An 18,373-nucleotide genomic window follows, 5' to 3' on the forward strand; every position below is an offset into this window, starting at 1 on the left:
CTGTAATTCAAAGGCATCAATTCTTCTTTTTTATTCATTGCCCATCTTTCGCATGCATATGAAGCAACTGAAAATACCATGGCATGTGTCAGGTGCACCTCAGTCCTCAAAGCAACATCTTTGCTTTTTAACACTTTAAAGAGTTCTTTTACAGCAGATCTGCCCAAAGCAATATGCTTCTTGATCCCTTGAGGGCTGTTTCCTTGGGCATTGTTTGGATCCAAGTAAAATGAAACCCATGACCACAGTCTTTTCTCTCTTTAGCATGATGTTGCTTATTGGCCCAGCTGTGAGAATTTTTGTTTTCTTTATGTTAAGATGTAATCCATACTGAAGGCTGTGGTCTTTGATCTTCATCTGTAAGTGGTTCAAGTCCTCTTCACTTTCAGCAAGCAAGGTTGTGTCATCTGCATAACGCAGGCTGTTAATGAGTCTTTCTCCAATCCTGATGCCTTGTTTCTCTTCATATAATCCAGCTGCTTGGATTATTTGCTCAGCATACAGATTGAATAAATATGGTCAAAGGATATAACCCTGACACACACCTTTCCTGATTTTAAACACTCAGTATCCCCTTGGTCTGTTTGAATGACTGCCTCTTGGTCTATGCCCAGGTTCCACATGAGCACAATTGTTTTTTGTGAAATGTAAACATATCGATTTCCTGGCTGTGTTCAATGTTTAGAGGAATATTACTTAATAGATTTGAAAAATTAATAATTTGAACACCAAACAAAGTATAAATTGGGGTGTTCCTCTTTTCACACAGGTAACCCTGTCTTAATTATCTAGCGCTGCTGTAACAGAAATACCACAAGTCAGTGCCTTTAACAAATTTATTTCCTCACTAGAAGTCTGAATTCAGGGCGCCGGCTCTAGGGGAAAGCTTTCTCTTTTGGCTCTGCGGGAAGATCCTTAGCTCTTTCAGCTTCTGTTCCTTAGTAGTTTCTTGGCGATTTTCATGGGGCATGGCAACTATCTTCCCCCATGTCTGCTAGCTTCCGCGTGCCTAATCTGCTCATTTTAAATCCCAAAAGTGATTGATGTAAAACACACCCTACACTGACATTGCCTCATTAACATCCTTAAGAAAACTCTATTCTCAAATGGGATTACATCCACAAGTATGGAAAATCCCACTGCCTTCGAGTTGATTCAGACTCACAGGAAGAGTAGAACTGCCCCATAGGGTTTCCAAGGAGCGGCTGGTGGATTCGAACTGCCAACCTTTTGGTTAGCAGCCAAATGCTTAACCACTGTGCCACCAAGGGCTCCTCCACAAGTATAGGGATTAGGATTCACAACACCTATTTGTAAGGGACACAATCCAATACATAACAGTCCCTTAGGCACTAAAGATCCAAGCAATAATAGGTACAGGCAATGAAATCCAGTCACAGTGAGGAGGGAAAAAAAAAGACACTTAAAGGGGGAAGAAAGATGATATCCTAGGTACGGAGAAGAAAAAAGAATAGAAGTGTCTCTCACAAAGACAGAAGAAAGGAAAGAGAAATCTGGAGAGCTCTGAAATGTCAATGCAGGTAGATTGCTTTTTTTCCACACATGGGTGTTACCTCTTTTCCCTGCTCTTTAAAACCTGATTTACTTTTCAATCCTTTATTAAAAAAAAAAAAAAAAACTCCTCTAAAGAGATTGTTGCTTTAACAAAAACACAGTCAAGACCTGCCCTGGAACAAAAATCTTCAAAAGCCCTGAGAGTCCCTCTAAGATTTACTTTATGCTTGTAATGTCTTGCTATCTCCAGGCCCTTTGGGCCCAAGCAAGAGCATCTGACCTTTTCCATAGCACAGCTGAGGCCAGGTTTGAACATTAAAATTAGACTACTCTTTAGGGACCATACACAAGGATTAACATGAAATCCAATAATCTGGATTATAAAACGTGGATTGCTTTCTTCTGGTGGCCCATCCTACCTCCCAATCTGTTTTTTAGTGATGGGCACCATCTTTGTAGCCATTACCCAGGTGGCCACAGCTGGAAAGCTACCTTTCTTAAAGTACAGACTCCAAGGTCTAACATGAGGCCTACGCTACAAGCCTCAAAAGGATAAATTACATATCACGCAATAACTCCAACATTCACCCAAGAGATACAGACAATAATAGGTGTTCTTGATCAAGGACCACAGTGAACTGGCTACAAATTATTAGTCCCCTGGAGGATAAATTATTTTCCAGGACGGTGTGATCATACCCCCAGATGAGGACAAACCCAAGGCCTACGGATATAGTGAAAAGAGCACTGGACTAGGCATCAAATCAAGTGATTTAGTTCCTGACTCTGTGTGTGACCTCTGGTCAAGTTACTTTAGCTTCAGAAGCTTTTTTTATGTCAAATATAAAATAGTACTTGTCTCTCTACCTTAAAGGGTTAGAGTAAGAATAAAATGAGACAATAGATGGGTTAAGTGCTTTGAAAAAGTAGAGACTGTTACAAAAACAAATTACCTTCACTCCAGAGATTCCACAGTCTCTGCTATCTCTTCACCAACTCTAACCAGGCCATTGAACCTAACTTCAGTTCAAAGACGTGAGAATTTGAATTAACGCTAAGATCTTTTGCAGCTCTGGAAGTATGCGATTACCATTCAAAGAATACTTACTATGTATGAGGTGCTGGAGATACAAAAATGAGTACAATCCAGCAAAAATGATAAAACATGGCAATCATGCTGCAATATAGTATTAAATTACACTTATTATATAATTCTATTGGGAAGCATTATTCTGGATATTCTCCCTTCCTCTCCATTGTTCCCTCTGTCCACCTTTGCCATCAATCATAAAATACTTATCAAGCACTAATTGCTTACCACTACAAAGCTGAAAAATACTGGTTGGAGGCTGTGAGGGAAGAGAAGTGTTAAGATTACTGTGGTCTTCTAAAAACCTACAATGTGTGGCAGGCAGTATGAGTGATGTTAAAATTTCGGTCTTGCTAGGCCTGCCTTGGGGTTCAAATGCTGCTGTTAAGTTACTGTATAATCTTTGACAAGTTCTTTAGCTTCTCCTGTATAATCAGATAGTTTTCTTACTGAGGTTCAAATAAGATAAGTGTGAGCACAGTGCAAGGACATAGTTGAGGGTGAAATGTCCACCAACACACTTAACAAAAATCACGTTGCAGAGCTGTTTCACTCTTCCTCCCTTTGAGATGCAAGTCTATTCAGTATCAGGCTCAGTGTTGGGATCTCAAAGTCTCACAGTCCTTCGAATACAAAGACAATGGAAAACTTTTTATGTATTTCCAACCCACTTTTAATCTTTTCTCTGATTACGAGGGCTAATGTGCAGCGCTGCCGACCAAGTGAAGAAAAAAAAAAGTGAGCCACACTTCATCAAATTTACATGTAGACTCATTTTCCTAGCGATTTCTAGGAAAGAAATTCTTATAATGTACTTCGAAATTTTTTTTTTAATCAGAATAATACTGTTGGGCTTGAAATGAAACAAATACTTCCCCAAGGTCAGTGGCCGAGAGGCATCGATGCTCCTGATTCCTTCTCTCCTCCCGCTATCCCATCACCAAGTGCACCCTAGATCAGACGACTACCTAGACGGGCTAGGTGAGGCAGCAACCCAGGGAGATGGGAGGAAGTGGAGCGGAAACGGAACTTCATTGTTCGCGGGACCATCTCTTCCCGAAAGAGCCCGTTGGCAGCGCCTGCGCAGTGCGCGCCCTTTGTGCCGGGCTGCAGCAAGCTAGTTGTTTGTATGTGTCTCTCCAAAGCCGTGGAGGCGGAGCCGGAGGGGCGTGGCCTGTCCTGTAGAAACCTGACTGGGCTTGCCGAGGGAGATGGGCGGGCGTAGGGCGGAGCTTCCGATAACAACACTCGGAGCTGGGGTTGGTGGTATTTGTTGCTGCGCCGCCACCGCCCGAACCATGGTCCGCTCTCCTCTCGGGCTCTCTTAGTAGCAGCAGCCGCCGCCACCCTGTGATCACTGGCTTCACTTTCTCCTCTTCTTCCTTCTGTGCCACTTGCTTCCCGGCGCTATGACCGTCGTTTCCGTCCCGCAACGGGAGCCGCTTGTCCTGGGCGGCCGCCTTGCACCCCTGGGCTTTTCCGCCCGTGGTTACTTCGGGGCCCTGCCGATGGTGACCACGGCCCCGCCGCCTTTACCCCGGATCCCGGACCCCCGGGCACTGCCGCCGACCCTCTTTTTCCCTCACTTCCTCGGGGGAGATGGTCCCTGTCTGACTCCTCAGCGTCGCGCTACAGCTCCTTTGACTAACTGCAGCCTCGCTACGGCGGGGGGCACTCCTCGGGCAGCGCCAAAGAAGCGGAGAAAGAAGAAGGTGCGGGCCAGCCCGGCGGGGCAGCTTCCCAGCCGCTTCCACCAGTACCAGCAGCACCGGCCGAGTCTGGGGGGCGGTCGGAGCCCCCCGACCGGCCAGAGCGGAGCGCATGAGGTCCCGGGCCAGGCCGCCGCCTCGGCCCCGGCCCCTGCGGCCGCAGCCCGAACTGAGGAAACGAGTCCTGTCCTTGGCCCGTTGCCGCCCGGTCAACCCTCGCTCAGGAATGAGGTGAGAACTACGAGAGGGAACTGGGGGCTGTAGGGGAGTTCGGCCCTCGGACGGCCACAGCCCAGTCTCGGGTTGGAGCCCCGCACTGAGGCTCTGGAGGGTGGGGGGGGTGAGGGGCGGCTGTTTACTCGGGAGGGAAGTTTCCGTGACGCCCGCTTAGTTCTTGCTGGGGGGAAAAGGGGGAGGGGGCGGCATGCGCTGGCGCTGCTGATTGGCTCCCGGGAACCAGCCAATGGGAGGAGTGGCTGCGCCCCAGCAACAGCCCTGATTTAGAAGCCTGGCAGCGTTCCAGGGGGTTTCGGCGTTCGGGGCGCGCGGTGGGGTGGGGGGAGGGAAGGGGCCCGCGGGGTGACGTCATCGCGCGCTACGTGCGGAGCGCTCTGGCGCTCATGAAGGAGGCGAGGCCGGGGCGGGGTGGAAGGGCCAGGGGCAGGGGCAGGGGCAGGGGACTGTTTTCGGTTTTCCAACCGTTGGTAGCTCCGAGCCTGGTCGGTGAAGCGCTTGGACCAGCTCCTACCGCCCTGGCTTGAGATTTTCAGTGGGCTGTAAGCGGCTCAGATGTGAGATGCCCCGTGTGGGGCGTCTAGTTCCCTTAGGACTCTGCCCTTCGCGGGTCCGACCTACTTAGCCGTGCTTTTAAGTTGCAAAGTTGGTACGAGCGGCGGTAGAGTTAGCTGATGTACTTGTCTGCTTGAAGGGATGTGTGAAGCAATATTTTTTGCCAGTCTTCATGAGATAGTTTATTGTTCAATCATTCCCACTGTATACTGTACTGGACTTTATTACTTTTGTCTAGAATGATGAAGTTTTGGAAGTAAAAATTACCAGTTGAGTTGATATTTTGACGCCCGATTGCCATGCTATTGGAATACGATTGACATTGGTTAAAGTTTAAATGAGATTAAATTGCTAAAATTTTGGAAATTAAGGTAACCATGGTCAAAATAAAACTTTTTACTGACTTTTGGTTTTTACATGTTCTTCCGTGATAAAGGAAAAGTTAGTGCCATTTGTTCGGCTTATTATGTAGCAGACTTTTGGAGAAAAAATTGTTAAATACACCCTTAATGGCTCCTTAAAGTATCACAGATTTCTTACAAGTTTCTAAAATCCCATAGCTATTTTGAAATCAGTGATAGTTTAAAAAGTGAGCTTTTCTGTTTGTTTTCTAACCAGTAAGAGTCCTTTGTTTACTAGAACTACTACTAAAACCAGGGTGCTGTTTGCAATTGACTTTGACATGACATATGCTGCCTTGTATTGTGGGTTTCTATTTTTATGTCCTTTCTCTACCATGTTACAGATGTTGGAAAGGCAGTGATCTGATGGATTGATTAAACTTTGCCATCCTATCATGGCGTCTTACGAGGACCACGTCAGTTAGAAAAGTGATAGAGCAACGAAGCTCATGAAGCATTTGGTAAACCAGAAAGGAGACAGGCAGGAAGCACTTTTTTTCTGGTTATGTATTTGTATAAGTATGTATAACTGGAAAGGGTGATAAAAATTGTAAATTTGTATTTTAGTGTTAAAATTTCTGAAATATTTTATTTTCAGAAGCTGGAAACTTTGTTTCTGTGCATACATGGTAACCATTATCAAAACACTTCCTCACTTAAAATCTTTCCTGGTAATCAAATTTTTATTTGCTCTGAAGTAATTTTAAAAGTACCTCCTTATAAAAAAAAATATTTATTAACACACTTTTTAAGTATTTAACCAGACTCTTAGACAACGAAAATGAAAGTATTTGAAAATTTCCCTTGGCACCATTCTATTCTAAAAACACTGGCCTTTGTCAGAAAGAGGTTGGCACACATATTTAGAAGATAGATCATTAGTCGCCTTGCAGTTATAAAAAGGGGTTTGGAGTTGCTTTGGGTTTTGTAGTTTTGATATTTTAGAACTGGCTCTTGCATACTGCTGTAAACAGTGGAAATTATGACTATTTTCTAGTGCTAAACAAAATGAGAGGTATGCGTATATTTGGGCATCCAGTGATATGTGCAGCAAGCAAATAAGTATTTAGTGAACTGAAGTCTGGAAGAACTTTTTGAAAGAAAATATGTAGTATAAGGTTCATGACTGATTTTTCTCTTGAGAGTGTATTTACTTTTATGTTCCTTGTTTTTATAGGTTTTAAAATCAAAGATGGGAAAATCGGAGAAAATTGCCATTCCCCACGGCCAGCTTGTTCATGGTATACACTTGTATGAACAACCAAAGATAAACAGACAGAAAAACAAATATAATTTGCCACTAACCAAGATCACCTCTGCAAAAAGAAATGAAAATAACTTTTGGCAGGATTCTTTTTCATCTGATATAATTCAGAAGCAGGAAAAAAAGCCTTTTAAAAATACTGAGAACATTAAAAGTATGCATTTGAAGAAATCAGCATTTCTAACTGAAGTGAGCCAAAAGGAAAATTATGCGGGAGCAAAGTTTAGTGATCCACCTTCACCTAGCGTTCTTCCAAAGCCACCTAGTCACTGGATGGGAAGCACTGTTGAAAATTCCAACCAAAATAGGGAGCTGATGGCAGTACACTTAAAAACTCTCCTAAAAGTTCAAACTTAATAGTTCAGATTTGAGTATGTATGTAAAACATAGTTTTTCCAAAATCCTTGGACACTTTAAAAGAAAAATGGGTGCAGAAATGGAAGTTTGCCTTGTTGCCATATACAAGTGCAAAAGATGAGTTTAAAAATTTACGTACAGCTTGTATTATATTTTATACTTTGTAAATACTGTACACCATGTATTATGTGTATATTGTTCATACTTGAGAGGTACATTATAGTTTTGTTATGAAAGTATGTATTTTGCCCTGCCCAAATGGGTAGATGTTTTGTATATATCAAATGGAGAAATTTTAAGTGTGTGTCAAGGCACATGGAAGATCATTTTATTTGCACAAGGTACTGAGATTTTTTTCAACAAACAGCTATCTAATCTCAAAGTGAATATCTAAATGTGAACTAATGCACTACTGAAATTTTAAATTTGTGGCACAATCATTGTGAACATGGGATTTGTGTTTCTCTAAATTGATTTCTGCCTTCTAATCTGTAATTACTAGAAAACTCCTGTTCCCATTTTTACCAAACTTAATTTGTTTTTATTTATATCCATTATTCAAATTTAAAATACTTTTAATTTTAATGCCAACAAAATCGGTTGTAATCAAATTTTAAAATAATAATAATTTGGCCCCCCCTCTTAAACTAGTCGTGACTTTTTGTGTGTGACTGCTTTTTATGTTTGAATGTGTGACCAGGAGATGGTATTGTGTGATTGGATTTTTAACTTCCTGTTTTACTGGCTGTGAACATCAGAGTTGATACTAATTGTCCATCCTTCCTCTGTTATTTCATTAAAGGATCAAATAACCACTATCACTACCTCCCAGGACAGGAATTCCCATCTCAAAGTGCAAATGATTGTAGATAAAAGTAGAATTGATTAGCTTTTAACTTAGAATGTATTTTTATATATAAACTGTTCTATAAAGTACCGTTAGGCTTACACATTTTTCAGTGAAAGAAAACACTTGATTTACTAAATTTATATTGATCTTGAATGCTGGTACTTGAACCAAAGCAAGAATAACCAAAAACCCAATGCCACTGAGTCAACTGACAGCAACCCTATGGGGCAGTAGAACTGCCCCATAGGGTTTCCATGGCTGTGAATCTTAACAGAAGCCACATTTTCTTCCCTCAGAGCAGCTGGTGGGTTTGAACCACTGACCTTTTTTGGTTAGCAGCTGAGTGCTTTAACCACTGCACCATTAGGGCTCCTCTAAAGCAAGCATAATTGACGTTAAAACAGGAGGTGAAGATTTTGGATTCTGAAGCTTGCTTCAAGATGAATATGGCAGTTCATGTATTTTTTACTTTGATTCAGACTTTGTTATTCTAGTCAACAGTATATGCAAAGTCTATTCCAACTCAAATTCTAAAATATAACTTTCTCTGTATTTTTAATTAAAGCAGCTAAAATTTACTCGAGGTTTTCTACATAATTGGGCATTATGTAGACATGTGAAAAACAGAACTTTAAGAGGGTATATACATGATTCTCCTAAGGTGGGATAGGTGAGAAAGGTGTTACCATCCTCCCAAGAAAAATGGAAGGTATCTTAGTTTTCTAAAGTTGCCACAACAAAATACTACAAAATGGGTGGCTCTAAAGAACAAATTTTCTCAGGCTAGAGGTTGGAATCAGGGTGTTGGCCATGTCCTTTTGAGGACTTTGAGAGGAACTGTTCCCATGCCTCAAAGTTGCTGGTGGCTTTTAGGGTTATAAATGGCACCTGCCTCCATGGACACGGTATCTTCCCTGTATGTGTGACTCTTTTCATATCTGTTCTTCCTTTTTATAAAACACCACTCAGAAGGGATTATGACTAGGATTCCTGCTGCCCTGGTAGGACCTTGTTTAACTGATAACAGGGAAAACTTTCTGAAAACGTCAAATTCACAGGTGCAATGGTTAGGACTTAAAACATTTTTGGTAAAACAGTTGATAAGAAAAGGGTCTTAATTCTTAACACCATTTGGTTCATGGAGAGGTGGGGGGGCAGGAGGAGAGACGCTTTCTGGCTATTCAAAGTTGGGTGTGATACAGGTGCCTTAGATTCACTTATTGATGTGACAAGCAGTGCTATAAGGTGTTACATAGAAAAAAAAAACCAAACCCATTGTTGATGAGTTGATTGACTCATAGCAGTACTATAAAACACAGTAGAACTGCCCCATAGGGTTTCTAACACCATGGCTGGTGGATTCAAACCCCTGACCTTTGGTTAGCAGCCAAGCACTTAACCACCATGCCATCAGGGCTCCAGGGGTGTTATATAGACATCACAAAACCTGAGAAATATTATTAGATGTACTACTTGTATATGCAGCCCTAGAGCTCAACTATTAGTGAAAAGTTGGTCGTTTGAATATACCCAGAGGCACCTCGGAAGACAGGCCTGGTGATCTGCTTCCAAAACGTCACAGCCTTGAAAACCCTATGGAGCAATTCTACTCTGTACACACAGGGTTGCCATGAGTTGGAATGGACTCAGTGGCAACTAACAACTATGTAATCACACTTTTCCTTCCCAATATTTTAACATAAAACCAGTATCCATGGAAATGGTAGGATTTGAATGGGATCCAGTCATGATACAGAGGTAAAACCGCATCTGTTCTTTTGCCTAATAGGTGATGTTCACACTACCTTAAAAAAAATACTTGCCTTTTTTCCTTTCTTGCTCTTTGTTGAAAAGCTTTAACAACCTGTACTGTTGGGAGGGAACAAAACAGAGGCCCCCATCTCATTGCTTCTGCCCCTCAGCAGCATGTCCCAGAATGGACCTGGAGAGGACACAGCTGGCAGCTACCCAGAGACAGGAACTAGGATTGTGAGATGCTGTGGCTTTGTGGATTGGCTAGATTCCTCTACTGCCACCTCTGCTCCTGCCTACCTCCCAGAATGTTCTCAAAATCATTGAGATGTCTGGGGAAAAGTGTGCAGGTTGTCTGAGCTCAGTCACACACCCCTGCCTTGCTCCTGGTTACTCTAGAAGCAGTGCTGGAGAGAGAACAATGATTAAATGGTTAGAGATTTTTTAAAAAAGGACTGGTTTTGAGGTTAAGAAGGCCAAGAGGTAGCAATAAGAACAGATGAATTTTGAGTGGGGATATTAAGCAATCAGGTCTAAGAAGTAAGGCAAGAGTTTGGAAGATGCAAAAAAAAAAATCTGCCGTCACATCAATTCCAACTCAGTAAATCTTTACCAAAGCAGACTGCCACCTTTCTCCCAAGGAGCCACTAGTAGTTTTGAACCACGAACCTTTGGGGTAGCAGTCAAATGCTTTAGCTACTGTACCATCAGGGCTCGTAAGAAATAAATGACCACGAAGGAACTTGAACCCTCAATTTTCTGATCCAGAATCAGACGTGTCATCCGTTAGGCCACAGAACTTTTTATTTGATGTTGGTGTTTTAAGTTACCATTCCTGCTCACACACATGCAAATACTCTTCTCACAAATAGTTGGGAAAACACATTTTAGAAGTTCAAACCATATTCTGAAAATTCTCTCAATTTGTAGTCATTCACTAAATTTAACTTTAATAATGTGTTGTAAATATTAACGGGTTGGCTTAGATGAGTTGTGACATCTCCCAAATCTAACAGTAAATGATTCTAGAATACGACACATTCACAGGTTTAATAACATTTTGCGTATGATTGTAAAAATCCTGACAATGAAGTTATCTTAGATATTTATATTAATATCTTAGTGGTCTTGCCTCTTGGGTAATAAAACTACCGCAGCCACCCCTCCTACTCTGACTTTTGACTCCTCTTGACTTTTCTTAGTTCTTTTGTGTAATATTTTAGTAACATGTCTACAATTCATTGCATGAGGCCTTGTGTGTAAGGTTTGTTCAGGAGATAAAAGGCTACATGGCAGAGCTGAATGTTAACTATAGGTGGTATGGGGAAGACATAACCACAACTAAGATACAAGCTGCATTTCCCTCAACAATCCCACAACAAATGCTGGAAGAAGTAAAAACAAAAGTGAAATCATGGTCTCCCAGAGGGTAGTGACCAATTCTGGTAAATAAAGATTGTCCAGTGGGAATCTGACACCTTAGAAGTAGCATTAACCTAGGCCTTAAAGGGAACAGTATTTGGCAAAGAGGAAAATAACTAAGACAAAAGCATGAGCAAGACGGTGATGTGAAAAGATGTGGAATGTCCAGTAGCTTAAGATAAGGATACAAGGAAGAAGGAAGATTCAATGGGTTGAACGTTGTATTGGGGTTAGAACATAGAGAACGGGCTTTGAATGTCATGCTTAAGTTTCAATACCCTGTACGTACAGCAGAGCTACGAGAGATTTAGGAGCAGGGGAATGAGATTCCTGCTTCAAAAAGAAAAAGAGGGAATGTGGAGAACAGTTTGGAAAGGGGAAAGCTTGAGACAGGAGGACCACTTAAAGGAGGTATTTCACTAGTTCAAGAGAAAAAGTCCTAAAGGACATTATCAAATGGCATAAGAAGGCATGGTCATATTGGGGGGATATTTTGGAGGCAGAATTGTTAAGACTTGAGCATCTGAATTTAGGATGAGAAAAGATTTTTAACTTGAGCAAGAGGGTAAGACGCAATTATGGAACTCTGGAGGACTGAAATTTTAGAGGAAGATAATTTGACACATTGAATTTTAAGGTGCCTAAAAAAAAAAAAATTTTTTTTTTTTTTATAGGGCATCTGGAAACCCTGGTGGTGTAGTGGCTAAGTGCTACGGCTGCTAACCAAGAGGTCAGCAGTTCGAATCCAGCAGGCGCTCCTTGGAAACTCTACGGGGCGGTTCTACTCTGTTCTGTAGGGTCGCTATGAGTCGGAATCAACTCGACGGCAGTGGGTTATAGGGCATCTATGTTGAAAAGTGCAAGTTGAAAGAAGATAGGTCAGGCCTAGATTAACAGCTTTGGTAACTGTGTACAGAAACAAAACACAAAAATGGAACTGAAATATTTTTTCCTATATTCTCTCCTTTCCTCATAAGGATTTTTTTTTTTTACCAGTACTCTTGACCTTATACTTTCTGCCTCCAATGGACTCAACTTCATCTATGATAATAAACTAGTTGTTGAGTTAGAACATACTTCCCCACTGAAAGTTTTAAATGATGGATGGGTTCTCTTGCTGCCTGTAAAAGTCTTTTAGCTGACAGTACTAAATTAAGTTCTGAATTCTGATGCAGTGTCCCAACTGCTAAGAAGGTAGAGAAAAATTCCTCAATTTCCTTTCCTTTTCTTAGTCCATGATTTTAAATTCAGTGAAACAGATTTTTTTATATTATTATTTTTTATTTATCTTTTTGTACCTCTCGTATCTCAGAATGACCTTCCCCAACATGTTGCTGAATACATTATCCTTTATTTTAGAGGGAGGAAGGCCCCTAGCCCTCATGCCCTCCATACACCTGCTTCAGGTTGAGGGAATCAAGGACATTTATGTACACTTGGATATACGAACACACTTCCTGTAATATTTAAATTTTTGAAGGAGATGGTTAATCTACATTTGTTTATCACACCCATCTTGCTGAACATTTGATTCCTGAGCTAACTCCTCCAAGTTGTTTTTGCTTATTTGTATTTCATTCCTTTCTCTTCTGAATCCAGATCATTTAAAAACTCTTAAAAATTGTTCCACAATAGTTTTCAACGGGGGAAAAGGCTTACGTGTTATGAGATGAGATGGCGAAGGACGCAGTCTTGTAAACACAAATAATGTGTAATTCGGAAACTATATTGAAATCTGAAAGGATATTTAACTTACATCTTACAGAATGCTATTTGTAAAAAAAAAAAAAAAACACAAAATTTTAATCTTGAAAGGAATTTTCTTGATAGTTTTAGATAGAATTCTCTGAAGGTATGGGGTGGAGTTTTTTGTTTTTATAATCTCATATACTTGATCTAAACCTTTTCCTTTTTTTTTATTAGAGTTCTTGGGTTAATCTGACAGTTGTCAGATTGTTACACTTCTCATATTCTTTTGCAATTTTCTTGAGGTTCTAAATTACATATGCTAAAATGAGTACTGTTTACGACACCCAGGAATTGTATTACCAAACTTCAGACTTTAATTACAAAAAACCCAAACTGAATTACAATTTAAAAGAGGTGTTCCATTTACCGAGGGTTCATTTTTGAGATTTTAGAATTCATTTTCTACAGCAGAATTTACAGTAATATTTCCTGAGTATAGAAGTAGCCATACAAATTTAAAGTTCCCCCTATTAGAGGAATAGCTTATCACAGGTCATGTGGCATTAATTACAGTATCCAAATTAACTAAGAAAGGGACAAAATGAGAAGACTGGTAGAAGTAACCTACATGGATAAACTGAAAATCAGAAGCAGATTTGTTAAAGGAGGCTACCAGTTCTGTTCAAGCTCCATTTAATTAGAATTCATGGATCTTAGAAGTTTAACAGCTTAAAAGAAAAAATAACATCTTTAAATACGAAGAAAATTTTCAGTTCTCTAGCCATTCTCACAAGTACACGTTTATTAACATGGAAGAAAGGATTCAGTAATTTTTCCTAGTCTAATAGTTTTTTAATACGTAAGTGGTAGAGAACAAGTTAGAACTCAGAAAAATGTATGGATTTTAATATATGGTTGTAAAGATGCTAGATACTAATCAAACTCCTCCAAAGCTGGTTATACATACATAAAAAACTAGTTGCCATGAAGTCAATTCCAACTCATGGTGACCCCATATATGTCAGAATAGAACTGTGCTCCAAAGAGTTTTCAATGGCTGATTTTCTGGATGTAGATGACCAGGCTTATATTTTGAGGTGTTTCTGGGTACAGCTGAACCTCCAACCTTTCAATTAGCAGCTGAGCTTGTTAACCATTGGCACAACCCTACTCCTCAGTTATTACTGACAGTTTACTTATTAGAAATTGTTAACCTGACTAGTTATCAAACTCAAACATGTCATTTGTAAACTAGAATTTTGGGGAGGGAATGGCAGAAGATATTTTGGATACTCTGGGTTATTTGCAACATGCAAACAGCCTGTTTGGAGTATGGAATTAATGACCAGTCATCTGAGTTAACAAAAATCTACTTAACATTTAGGGTAACTTAAACATACCTTTGCAGTAGAAAATACTTTAAAATAGAAGACCAGATTCAGTTCTGAGGCTAGTTAATTAATCAAAACAGGGACAATAAATCAAAAGTACTTCTCCTGAATACCAGTAAAAATTGAACTCAAAATTGTCTATTAACGGTAAAATCGTTACATCTTTACTACTGTATTTTAACTAGCATCATAAAAGGTGTTTAGAAGGCTTTGGTTCTGGTCCTATCAAAGGTGAACAAAATCAACCTTATTCTTCAAATGATCATGGTTTTACTGTTCATAACTTTTAGAAGGGACTAAGATCAAGGATTGGAAATGCCCTCCTCTACCAATCTTCCAAGGCAGCTCCTTGAGTCACTGTGCATTCAGTCCAATATCCTTAATACTGCATCTTTTTCTTATGTTTCTGTTAACCACCTGATGCTTGAGACCAGATCCTGAATTTCAGAACTAAAACAATTATGTTTATGAAAGATATTCAATCAAGGTTTTCTGATCGCTGTTTAGCCAATTAGAATACCCACTTATGAACATTCCAGTTTTTTCCAAAATTTTACTGTTAAATTACAGAGAATTGAAGGATAGATGAATATACACATGATAAAGCAAATTTACTGTTAATTGTAGAATCTAGGTAGTAGGCATATGGGTGTGCACTGTAAAATTATTCTTATTGAAAGCTTTTATAATAAAATGTTTTAAAAAACTAGGAAAAACAGACTGTTTTACTGGTTGGTTTACTTAAACATACATAAGCTGAATATTTACGAATAATTGTAAAAGCTCACTCACATGTAATATACAGCACAAATAATTAAGTTCATCTTTTCAGGTTATACATTTTTTCTTCGCACTTTTTTCAAATACATTGGTTGGTTTTAAAACTTCTAAAATAGAAGACCTCAAACTAATGATTGATACACCAAAACCACCAAAAATAAGAACTGAAAGATAAAGGATGTTGTATTTAAGCATTGGCTTATTTGGGAAATGTGACAGTTGACATTAAATAAATTTATGAAAGCAAAGGTCAAAAGTGGAGATACTGGTAGTTTCTAAATTAGTTGGATTTTGTTTGAAAAGCCTGTTTCAAGTATGGAATCAATGAGTATAGAGTCACTTTGAAGTTAACAAGTATCTAGCTCTTACAGTAACTAAAATATACCTTTGCAGTAGAAAATATTTTAAAATAGAAGGCCAAATTCTGTTTTAAGGCTAGTAGTCAATCAAAACAGGAAAAATCAGAAACATTTTATTTACCCTGAATAAATATTACCCTGAAGAAAGGGGAGGATAAAAGGGTTGGCAGAGATTTTATTAAAGACTCTGAAAATGGTTTATAATTACTGTGCGTACTTTGAAAGTTACAGAAATTATGTGAAGTGGAATTACCTGAATTTCCAGCAGTAAAAAAAGATTCATGACTCCCAAAACAGAAGAAAGGGGATGTCTGAAGTGCTAGTTAGCAATGAAGTGACTAGGGAGCAGAAGGGCAAAGCAGTGTGCAACTCAATGCTTGGTTAGTTCCTACCCTCACAAAGCTTTTAATGCTGAATTAGCAGCAGTGGAGCCAATGGAATCCAAGTGTTGTTTGAAAGCAGCCTTTAGGTGATGCAGCTCCACTTTCCAACATGGATATTCACATAGAAGCACCCCCCAAAATTATTAAAGAGTGTCAGTTATATTTGACCACTGGCAGCTCAGAGCTCTTTATCAGGTACCATTCATAAATGAGATATTTTAGAAAATAAATTTTTCATCCATTATTTTTAAATGGTATTTTTTTAAAATCTCATTTAGTAGATTATATGGTAACAGTAGAGAATTATGAAGTGTAAAATACCAAAATTGTTAGATATATATATTAAAAATTATAATATACCAACAAAACTAAAACATTTTAGTATTTATAATTCAACTACATTGAAAATTAAGGCTGAAATGTTATCACTTGCAATGATGTTAAAGAATTTTTTCCCTGAAGTCCTTATGAAATTACATAAATATTTCATAATGCCTTGAAATTTAAATAATGTTCCTTTTCATTTTTAAAATATAAGATTACCAGAAGAGGCTTACTTTTTATAGCTATGTCAATTCTGAAGAGGTTTTCAACAGAATACTTTTTCTTAAGGTGTAAAGTATTACTACAAATTAGATACTGCCTCAAGGGCTTAATAGGAATGGTTCTTAATTCCCACACCTCACCCTTCCCACACGCACATACGCCCCCACACCAAAAACCATTAAAACGTTCTTACTATTAAAATAAGTAGTCTATCAGTTGGGGCTTTGAAGACTATATTGAGATTGGTGTTGAAATTAAAGTCAATTTAAATCCATACTATTAGGAGTAAGAAAACCAGAATGTAGTTTTCTTTAGTACAACAGGTACTCATAGGCAAAGTTTTTATTGTTTTCCTCAGTCTACCTCTATAGTCCTCTATGAAGCTATTTCTAAAAAGCACGCAGTACTTAGACGTTTTGTCAGTAGACTTACACTCCTAGACTAGAGAGGTTGTATTTTTGCATGTTTCAATTACACTATTTGAGGAACTACTCATCTTACGCAAGCTGAAATACACAAAAGATAAAACAGCAGTCAACATGCAGTTGACTCATTTCTAGGGCTAAATACTGATTACTGATTAGGAATTTCCTCACCTTAAGTGACTGACTCTTTAAATTTTCTACTGGCATTCTGAAATAACCTAAAAATTCAGTTATTTTCCTAATATACAGTAAGGATATTCTCCATGGCTTTAATTTGTAATCTATTTACTAGTTTATAAACCAACAAATCTTGGTTGATTATGGATTTCTGCTTTACGCAGACATATACTTAATAATCACATAATACTTTTAAAAATGGTAACCAACAACTCACTGAGTATCCATCTACCTCCTCAAGTTGATACTACTTCTTTCCACAAGTTCAGAGTTAAGGTACATTCCTAGAATGAGTCAAGAAAGACTAATCATATAATCATTTCCCTGAAAACGGAACAAAAACACTTATGAAAATACTAAACTACTACTATTGGACATGATCCAAAAAACCAAACCTGTTGCCATTGAGTCAATTCTGACTCATAGAGATCCTACTGGACAGAACAGAATTCCCCATGGTTTACAAGAAGCGGTTTGTGGATTTGAATTGCTGGCCTTCTGGTTAGCAGTTGAACTCATAACCGCTGCGCCACAAGGGCATGTTCATCTATACTTATTTTTTATTCAACTTTTCTTTGTGTGTTTCCTTTAGATAAAATGGTACTTGTCATATTTTAAGTACTGTTTTAAGTTGAATCAACTTGGACTATATAACATTTCTGTGAGGGACTACTACATTTCTAAACGGGTTATTTTACTTGACTCAACTATCTTTGTATTGAATTGGCCTAATTTTATGAACATCTTTTTAAAGGTGTACACGATGTAAATTTTCCAGGGTGCCTAATTCAGAACCTGACAGGCCAATGCCAGAATTAATACTATGATACTAAGTATCCTATTTTCATCAAGGGAATGATGCTAAAATGCATAATCCCCATTAAAAACTTGTAACTTTTCTAATCAATTACATACCTAAATTAAAGAAAAAAATTTTAATGCCTACTCCATACTTGGTACTGTGCTGGGCATCTTTTAACACTGAACAACTCCATGGGACAGATACATCCCCATTTTAGAGATTACGAAGCTGAGTCTCAAATTTGCTAAATAATTTGCTCAAGGCTGCATAGCTAGTAAATGGATGTGTGGAATTAAAACTGAGTTCTGACTCCAAACCCATACATGTATCACTGAACCACGTGTCTTGAAACCGATGGGAGTTGTGGGCTTGTTTCAAAGTACAATAAAACTACGTACCTATCTTTTGACAACTGCAGACAGCAGTATGGCATTTAATTTCACAGGGCCCAGACCTCCTGAGGCTCTGAGTCCATGATACCAGGTTAAGATTCCCCTGCACCCAACCATGCTGCATATGTAGCATGTATTTATCTACACAGGTAACCTTAATATTCTGTCACTCTATTTGGAGAAAAAACAATTTTAAACTACAAATAATTACAATTTTAATGTAGTTTAGAAGAACTATAAAAGTATTTCTAAATCCATCTTCTTAAATGTTGACTAGTTT

The 18,373-nt window shown here is 38.9% G+C and overlaps 1 protein-coding gene across 1 annotated transcript; it reads left to right on the plus strand.

Moving 5' to 3' along the window:
- Positions 1-3,864: 3,864 nt before the first annotated feature.
- PNRC1 (proline rich nuclear receptor coactivator 1) lies at positions 3,865-7,772 on the plus strand. Its single transcript, XM_003404354.4, has 2 exons — positions 3,865-4,545; positions 6,682-7,772. Exons 1-2 carry the CDS (start codon positions 4,015-4,017, stop codon positions 7,123-7,125), a joined length of 975 nt encoding a protein of 324 aa, XP_003404402.1. The 5' UTR covers positions 3,865-4,014; the 3' UTR covers positions 7,126-7,772.
- Positions 7,773-18,373: the final 10,601 nt, after the last annotated feature.

This window comes from Loxodonta africana, chromosome 1 (assembly GCF_030014295.1).
Source record: "Loxodonta africana isolate mLoxAfr1 chromosome 1, mLoxAfr1.hap2, whole genome shotgun sequence".
Lineage (NCBI taxonomy): Eukaryota > Metazoa > Chordata > Mammalia > Proboscidea > Elephantidae > Loxodonta > Loxodonta africana.